This window comes from Pelodiscus sinensis, chromosome 2, assembly GCF_052426305.1.
Source record: "Pelodiscus sinensis isolate ZL-2025 chromosome 2, ASM5242630v1, whole genome shotgun sequence".
In the NCBI taxonomy this organism is placed as follows: domain Eukaryota; kingdom Metazoa; phylum Chordata; order Testudines; family Trionychidae; genus Pelodiscus; species Pelodiscus sinensis.
The window spans coordinates 102,621,771-102,630,945 of record NC_143053.1 but is presented as its reverse complement, the minus strand read 5'-3'; the positions used below and the strand labels follow the sequence as shown (position 1 = coordinate 102,630,945).

General features: G+C 42.7%; 1 protein-coding gene across 1 annotated transcript; it reads right to left on the bottom strand.

Annotated features, from left to right (window-relative positions):
• Window positions 1–1,918: 1,918 nt before the first annotated feature.
• Window positions 1,919–8,477, bottom strand: HSBP1L1 (heat shock factor binding protein 1 like 1). Its single transcript, XM_006134017.5, has 4 exons — window positions 8,327–8,477; window positions 6,563–6,629; window positions 4,100–4,195; window positions 1,919–2,510 (listed from the first exon to the last, which is right to left on the bottom strand). Exons 1-3 carry the CDS (start codon window positions 8,369–8,371, stop codon window positions 4,104–4,106), a joined length of 204 nt encoding a protein of 67 aa, XP_006134079.1. The 5' UTR covers window positions 8,372–8,477; the 3' UTR covers window positions 1,919–2,510; window positions 4,100–4,103.
• Window positions 8,478–9,175: the final 698 nt, after the last annotated feature.

The following is a 9,175-nucleotide window of genomic DNA, read 5'->3' as shown; positions in this document are numbered from 1 at the left end:
GTTTCAGCAGAAGCTGACTTGGGACGCCTGGGGCAGAGCAGCTGGGGTGCTGCTGGGTTGCTCCAGTAGCGCCGCTCGGTGCTACTGGACCAACCCAGCAGCACCCCATCTGCTCTGCCCCAGGCGTCCTGATTCAGCCGCTGCTGAAACTGACCAGCAGCGGCTGAATCAGGACCTGGGGCAGAGCAGCTGGGGTGCTGCCGGGTTGGTCCAGTAGTGCCCAGAGCGGCGCTGCAGGACCAATCGGCAGCGCCCCACCTGCTCTGCCCCAGAGTCCAAAACAAAAGCCTGGTCTTCTGGGGGGGGGAGCACACTAGCTGCGCCCCCCCCCCCAGCAGACCAGGGACACGGGGAGCAGAGCCGCAGCGGCAGCGGGGTGCCGCGCCTCTGAGGCTTTTCTCTGGCAAAGCCTCAGAGGCGCGGGACCCCGCCGCGGCTGCGGCTTCAGTCTGGGTGCCTGTGGTCTGCTGGGGACCGTCCCTAGCAGACCACAGGCACCCAGACTGAAGCGGCAGCAGCGGCGGTTCCCCGCACTTCTGAGGCTTTGCTCTGGCAAAGCCTCAGAAGCGCGGGAACCCGCCCGGTGCCCCTGGTCTGCTGGAGACGGTCTCCAGCAGACCAGGGGCACCGGAGCAGCTTACAAACGGGGCTTTCTCGCCCCGACCTTCGGGGCGAGAAAGCCCCGTTCGTAAGTGCGGATCCGACATAAGTCGGATCCGCGTAAGTCAGGGACTGCCTGTATTGATAAAGAGTTTCTTGCCAGATGAAATGCTTTTAAACTAAGTTTTTTCTTTACCTATCTTGAGATCTGTTTCTTTATCTGATGATTGTGAGTGCCCTAGGGACAGGTTCTCTTTAACAGGCCAGTATGGCACTGTTTTGATGTAATTTAGATGGAATTGTGAGTATATGACTCCAAGCTTTACACCTAATGGCTGCTGCTCATCAATCTGGCTACAGAGGAAGGTTTTAGGCTTTCTAATATGGCTACTGGCCTTCCAATATGGCTACAGAAAAAACCATATTGTTACAAGTACAGAAGAATTTCCAAGATGCATCTTTGGCTATGTCTATACTACAAGCTAGAGTTGTGATTCTCTTGCTTATACACGCACACTCATTTTAGCTCTCACTCAGCTAGCAGGAGTATAAATTAACTATGTAGTCGTGCTCACATGGGTAATAGCAGCAGAGGCATGGGTTAGTCATGCTTAGTAGAAACCTTCCTGAACCAATGGGTGCTGTAGCCCATGCTGATATGGCCACACTGCTACTTGCACTTTTATTAGCTTTGATGAGAGCTAGTGCGAGCATGTGCATGCAAGCAGAGGAATCATAGTTCTAGTTTGTAGTGTAAATATAGTCTATAATGTGCCAAAGTAGATTAGATAAAAAGATTAAACTCTTATTTCAAAGCATTAATAGTATGGGTACATATTCTGAGACAGAGAGAGAGTGAGGCTATGTTTATACTGCGGAGTTAAATCATAAAAGATACGCAAATTGCAATTTGCGTATCTTTTTCCTTTTTTTTTCCCGAAGAGGCTTTTCTGAAATTTGGCCAATTTACATGGGGCCAAATTTCAGAAAAACCTTCTCTTTCGGAACATCCCTCATATCTCATTCAATACATTCCATTCCATTCCATTCCATGAGGTTTAACTGGTAATTTGAACTAAGGGGTTTATCTCGGAATCGCGCTTCTCTGCCGTGTGTAGACGCGGGCAGTTATTCTGGGCTAGTTAGTTTCCAAAAATGGCGACCGCCTGGGAACATATTGATGAAGCGCAGGATATTTAAATCCCGTGCTTCATTTGCAATTTCAGTCGCTCTCATTAGCCTCCCTAGTTCGAACTAGGGGGCTAGTGTAGACGTACCCTAAGGGAATGACAAATTAAGGTAGGTTCAAACACATACAGTATTGCTAGTGTGGAAATATATTGTTACAACTGGATTCAATTATTCTGGGAATATTAGACAAGGAAATTCTGAAACAAATGTAAACAATTTTTTTTACAACAGCATGTTTCAGGTATTTTGAAAATATATGTATTTGTATTTTATCTTTTTCATTTTAAAAATTACTTGGATGAGCAGATTCCTTACAGAATATATTGGAATTTTGAAATGAATATTTACACAAATTTAGTTTGATAACATAGTGTTTCTTCTGTGGCAATCTTAAATAAAATGTCATCAATCTTATTGGCATAACTCATCATTTCTCTTTTACTGGATCAATAATAAAAATGGAGATTTCATATCTTGCATGACACTTTTCTTTCATTGGAGCTATTCTTTGGGATTGCTGAAATATTAATAGGTGCTCTGTCAGTCAAGGTGCAAAACTAAAAATGTTATCGTTGAAATCCTTTAAAATGTGTGGTATTTTCACTTGAATTTTGTAGAAATATGCCTCCTGTTTGTAATTGACATTCTTCCTCATTCTAGATAGACTATAATACAGATTCTGTCTGTATTTCTTGATAATTATGTTCTTATTTTCAGTGCTGTATGAAAAACAAAAACAAAAAAACCTAAGTTATTAGATTATTCATTTAATGAATATGGTTCAATATAACTGAAGCATTTTTGTATAATTAAACATCTTAATTTAAGATTTGAGATAGTGGTTCCAATGTTATACGACATTTTTTTTTGTTTTTCCACAGAAATTAGGCATCAGAAGGGATGGAAGAATATAGTGCACGTAAAGTACTGCATTACCTTGCTGTGTCTAATATTTTGTTAAAATCACAAACTCAACTCATTTATCTCAAATTCAGAGTTTTTTTTCAGATGAGGTAAAAGAAGATCATGTTAATAGAAGACTACAGTTAAAGTGAGACAACTGTGTAACTACTAAGCATGCTGACTGGTATAGGCTTTTTAATTTTTTTTATTTATTTCTCTGGCGTCTATGCAGAGATCTAGGCACCCTACACTGACTCATCAATTTTTCAGTTGCATATTAGGATCACTGTAATAGTTTAGGTATGTGATACAAAGTCTTAATTTTTTTTTTAAATTGGAGATACAGTAGTTTAAAAATGCAGCATGCATAGTGTATGCTGTTAACAGAATCAAATCCCATGCACATCAAATTATTAAAATACAGTTTAGTTTTCAAATAAATGCAGACTTACATGGCAAAGTATTTTAACAATATTTTAAAATCAGTCAAGATGAAAATTTGTCAAAATGTAAGATTACAGTATGTTTGGCCCTGCCCCTGTATACCCTGTTCAGGATATAGCAGAGACCTAAACTAAGGTAAATTTAGGCTCTACATTTGCTCTATAGTCTTGGGATGTCATTTTAGCAATCTGCTAAAATGAGTTCAGGATTTGAAAATATATATTGTAAACGTACCTAAATTCTGTTTCTGAGTTAGTCTCAAACATTATTCACAAGAGATTTGGCTTAACATTGAGCATTTAAATGGAATCTACAAAGTGATAATCTATTAGAATACATTGTGGATTTGGGTGTGCAGTACTCATTAAGGCTGTGATGTCCAACCAGTTCTGAAGCGATAGTGATCTAGCACTCAACCTGCCAAATAGCCACATTGTTCAAGCCAACTAGTCATACTCAACCAGCCATGTAGCCACATATGTCTAGTGTGTTGAACACCATGACATTAAGGAAATTGTATTCACTCCAAACCATTTATTTTTGGCATTTCAGTGGAGTTTTAGGTATCAGATGCAAAGATGTAACTCATAAACTTAAAAACTTAATTTCTCCAAATACTGCTTTGTGACTTAGGGACAAGTTTTTTCATCTGTGTTAAGCCTTCTCTAACCTAGGGCTTCATCTACTAAGTAAGCAGTTAGATAGCTGCTTCAGACAGTGCAGACAATTCTTAATAGACCCTCCATGAGTTTGATATGAGAGAGATGCTGGAGTGGGAGAATAAACTCCTTGCCCTCTACCATTCTAACCTTCATAGTCACAAACTAACTCACAAAACCACCTTTAAAAGGGATGGAGAACAGATGGTGTGGTGTGGTGGCTCCACAACCTGGACACCAGCAGTGTTGAAGGAATTTACAGCATAACTACACACAGCTGTGTTTTACAGAGTAACACTCACCATCTCACTCTTTATTAGTATTTTCTATCCCGGCCTGTGTCATTAGGTCACTGACATGCTTCTCAAGGTCATCAATACGTTCACCCATTTCTTCCAGTAAAAAGTTAAAGAGAACATTCTTATGTATAGCAAGAACACAGTTTTGCTGATTTTCACCTCTGTGAAATGTTTACCAGTGAAAAGTTCCTTTCAAATGCCTCAACATCATATCCATTCATTATTCACGTATCAAATGCAGAACTGAAGCTGAAAAGAATAATACAAAATTGGATTGCAATAAGTCTTCTATTATCTTCTGCTATCTGATAAGGGTCATGCTCTGTATGTGTTTTGAATGTTTATTTGAATTCCTACCTACTCAGTGGACTCAGAACAGCCTAACAGTCTGGTTATTTTGTGAAGAAGTTGCTCAGAAAGACAGAACTTGATGCTTTATAACACACTTTTACGTAACAGGCCATAGTGAGTTATATGCATCTACCAAAGCTAGGGTTGCCAGGTGTCCGGTATTGACCCAGACAGTCTGGTATTTTACCTCTTGTCCGGTAAAAAAATTCAGAAAATACCAGACATCTAAAATGTCTGTTATTTTCTGATTTTTTCCCGGCCAGGAGGCGAAAATCCTGGGTGTCTACCGAGTTCCGCAGGAGAGCTGTCCGGCCCAGAGCAGGGAGACAAGATGGCAGATGGCCACTGGCAGCCTGTTAGGGCCGAAAAGCCTCAAAAACATTTCCTAAAGGGTCACACTGGTTTTTTTAAAATTTTAATTTTTTTTTCTTAACAATTCTCAGAGTCCTTTTTTTTTGCTCAACAACTTTGGCCTCCCCCTTTTTCTTCTCAACAGAATTTTTTCCCCTGTGATTTTGGGGGGGGGGGTGTTCGGTATTTTTGGTTAAACCGTCTGGTAACCCAATCTAAAGCTATCTATAAGGTCAAACTTGAACAACAGAAATATGCAATGAAATGTATAAAGAAGCTGAATTACAAAAATGTTGTATGGAAATGGGGCAATAAGAGAAGAGAGTAGTTGCAGCACAAGATAAGATGTAGCAAGTTTCCAGATATATGGCTCAGTTTCTGCATTGTTAATTAGTGAGGCCCTATTTGTTCTCTGCATCTCTCTCTATTTTGGCCCAATTCTCCCTTCCCTATACATGGAAGGCTAATAGAAAGTTTGTACTTCTGTACTTTCTACTTGTTATGCATAATACACTAATTTAAAAGGCAGTTCTTACATCTCTCTCCTTTTCCTCTTTCATTGTTCTTACTGAAGTGATTGTACCTGGCCTTCAGGATATTGCAGATAACTTGCCACATTTTTTAGAGACTTCTGCCAGCAAGAACTGCTGTACAGTGGCTATTCTCTACTATATAATTACTAGCTTTCTTCATAGGAAAGGTAAAATATTTAATTATAGTACAATTTGGATATCTGTATAAATGGATGGGTACACAGGATCTTTTTGAATACCAAACTGAAGAGTATGTGTATCCAGATCTTGATTTTTCAAACGAAATATCTGATAAACCAATCAGCTGAAACAGTTAGTGTTTTTTTATATAAGCTCACTAGAAGATTTACCCAGAATTTCTTGGGTCCTTAACTCAATTAATTTTTGTTTTTCTTCATTTAAATCAGTGGATAACAAACAGACCTTTCCTCAGACTACCAGCCAACTATCCATCATGACAAAATGGGTGCAGGAGGAGGTGAGGAGTACAGGGTCTGGTAGGGAGCTTGAGGACAGGAGTGGGCAGAGGGTGTGGGAGTTTGGGCATGACGGGTATGGAAGGTGCTTACCTGTCCCTGTCCCCAGCTGCTCCCAGGTACCAACTCCACTGCTCACATTGGCTGTGATTCCAGCCAATGGGAGCTGCAGGGAAAGCCTCCAGGCAAGCCGTTTCCTGCACTGCCATTCTCCCAGCTGGGGGAATAGAAGCATGGAGCTGCTTCCTTTTCCTGAAAGCTGGATCTCGCCCGCGAGGCTTGCCCTCATCCTCTGCAGTGAGAAGCTGGTGCTCCAACCTTGTGGGGAGGCCATGGGGCTGGAATGCCAGCATAGGCTCCCCATTGTGGGGCTGAGGGAGCCCTGAGCTTGTGGCCTACATGCAAGATGATAGTGGACCACTAGTGGTCCACAGACCATATTTTGAGAACCATGATTTAAATCATTGCTTTGGGGTGGGGCTGAGGATGAAGGGTTCAGTATGCAGACTTCTCTGGGGAGAGAGAACTATCACAGCCATTTCCACAGCAGCATCTTGAGGCCAGGTGAGAAGTGCCTCTCCATGGCTGCTGTGACTCCTGGGAGCACATCTGGGGAGGGGTGCATGTCTTCTTGAACTAATGGATGGACAGACATACTTGTTTGTTCACAGACTAACTCAGATATATAACAGATTAAAAATCTTACCATATCTACTCTAGTAATCCAGTAACATACAGAATAATAAAAAGGATATTTCTCAGAGTTAACTTATCAGTCAAAGCTTGAAAATTCTCCTGCAGCTGCTGTAGTAGGTTTTCCGCCTGTAAAAAAAAAATCCATCCAAATCAACAAAGAATATACTGTCTTAACACTTCAGGAGAGCTTTCTATTTTGTGAAAAAATAAAACATGGAGTGTGATAACTTCATTAACAACAGTGTGCTGAAATAGAAAGAAAAGCAAATGAGAGAGGCAGTGTGTGAAAGAGATGCATAGTAGCAAAGAAGTTCTTTGGATCTTATTGTTGTCTGCCCTATGCTTTTAACTTGTGAAAGAACAAATACAACTATTTCTTTCCAGGTTGGCTAGGAGACGCGTAACCAGCAATCTAATTATTAAGAAGATCATCATGAGACACAAACAGTCACTCAGACTGAAGGTATCATTCAGGGACCACTCCCAATCCGTGATGAATCAAGTAATTAAAAGCTGAATACATTTTCTTTGACTTCTGCTTAGAAATGAGTCCTGATCTCATTGTGCTTGCTTCCCATGTGCAAAATGGGAATACTTCTGTCAAGTGAGTGTTTGTAAAGCATATTGAAGCCCTTGGACAGAAGGCACTACCTGTGCAAAGTACTATTATTGCCACTAATTAAATAGTACCATTCTCTTTGTTAGGATGATATTAATTGCTCTCTTCATCTATAGATCTCAAAGTGGTTGTGTAGAGGAAGTGAAGCACAGCATTATGTTCATTTTACTAGAGTTGCCATATTTGAACTTTCAAAAAAGAGGACACTCCTGAGAAGGAGTGTATCTGTATCAGTATCTACCAACTCAGGTTGTATTAATGTGTTATATAATACTGATAGTATCAGAGGGGTAGCGTGTTAGTCTGAATCTGCAAAAGCGGGGAGGAGTCCTGTGGCACCTTATAGACTAACTGAAGTGTTGGAGCATAAGCTTTTGTGGGTGCATGTAATATGCATGTAATATAATACTGATAGATACGGATACAGATACACTCCCAGTTGGTAGATACTGAGCTGGTAGATACTGATACAGATACACTCCCAGTTGGTGTCAAGTATCAAAGGGGTAGCCGTGTTAGTCTGAATCTGCAAAAGCGACGAGGAGTCCTGTGGCACCTTATAGACTAACTGAAGTACTTCAGTTAGTCTATAAGGTGCCACAGGACTCCTCGTCACTTCCAGTTGGTAGATACTGAGCTGGTAGATACGGATACAGATACACTCCCAGTTGGTAGATACTGAGCTGGTAGATACGGATACAGATACACTCCCAGTTGGTAGATACTGAGCTGGTAGATACGGATACAGATACACTCCCAGTTGGTAGATACTGAGCTGGTAGATACGGATACAGATACACTCCCAGTTGGTAGATACTGAGCTGGTAGATACGGATACAGATACACTCCCAGTTGGTAGATACTGAGCTGGTAGATACGGATACAGATACACTCCCTCTCAGGAGTGTCCTCTTTTTTGAAAGTTCAAATACGGTAACTCTAGTTTTCCAGGTGGCAAAACAGGCCCAGAGGGCCAAAGAACAGGATCAGTTCAGGAAGCTTGTAAGTGTAAATACAACTTTGGTAACAAACTTTTCAGCGCGTGGAATGTTCCCGCGGTGTCCCAGTGAGAGCTGCTGCCCGAGACACGATCTTCCCTGCTTCCAGGTGTAAGGCAGTGGGGCTACCCCATTGCCGCTGGGGCTTTGCAGGGGAACAGGCACCTCCCACTGGATCCCAGCCCGCGCCCGGCCCCCGCACTCACAAACTGCGAGAGGTCCTGCACGCCCTGCGGGTCGCTGTCTGCCATCCCGGCCAGCTCCGGCTGCTGCCTTGCCTCCGCGCCGGCCCCTGAACTCCTCCTCTCGCTGCCCGCCCCCGCTCCAGCTACCGCCTCCCTCGGGCTCCAGGAGGCGCTGAGCAGCAGCCTTCCCGGGCGGAGAGACGCGCCCCCCAAAAGTCCACCTCTTCCTCAGCGACGTGGGGTCTTGCCAGCATCCCAACTCGCCGCAGTGCCCCCAGCAGCCAGCCCCACAAAGCTCTTCCTTCGCACACCTCGCCTGCTGCCACAGCCACACACTCCCCAGCCAGGTACCGGGCTCACACTCTGGACACCCCCTCACAACCATTTCCACGCACAGAGGGATAAGGATAGAAATGTAGCCGTGTTAGTCTGGGGTAGTTGAAGCAAAATGCAGGACAATGTAGCACTTTAAAGACTAACAAGATGGTTTATTAGATGATGAGCGCTGACAAATACATGGGGACACTGCCCAATTCTTTGTTTCTGACACACGTACATACACAGCGAATGGATAAACACAAAGCGTGATGAGACTGAGATGTGGACTGATTATGACCAAGGCGCTGGCAACACACACACGCATCCACATACATTTTTTAATGTATATGACTATCTTAGAAACGAGTGTTCAAACCCGCTGCGTTCCATTCCCGATGCTAGCTGGAATGTTTCCTAACCTCAGAAAGTACATTTATGTCTGTATCAGTATTAAATTCGATGGTTAAACAGTATAGGGCAAAATATTTTGCAAAGAGCCCACTCCTATTTAATCAAGACCCTACCTCTGACGGTTGATTGGGCATTATTACA

Coding starts and splice junctions, on each gene's coding strand:
- HSBP1L1 (XM_006134017.5), bottom strand. CDS start 8,371: ATGGCAGACAGCGACCCGCAGGGCGTGCAGGACCTCTCGCAGTTT. Junction 6,630..8,326: donor TGCAGGACCTCTCGCAGTTT/GTGAGTGCGGGG, acceptor TTTTTTTTACAG/GCGGAAAACCTACTACAGCA. Junction 4,196..6,562: donor TGATAAGTTAACTCTGAGAA/ATATCCTTTTTA, acceptor TTAACTTTTTAC/TGGAAGAAATGGGTGAACGT.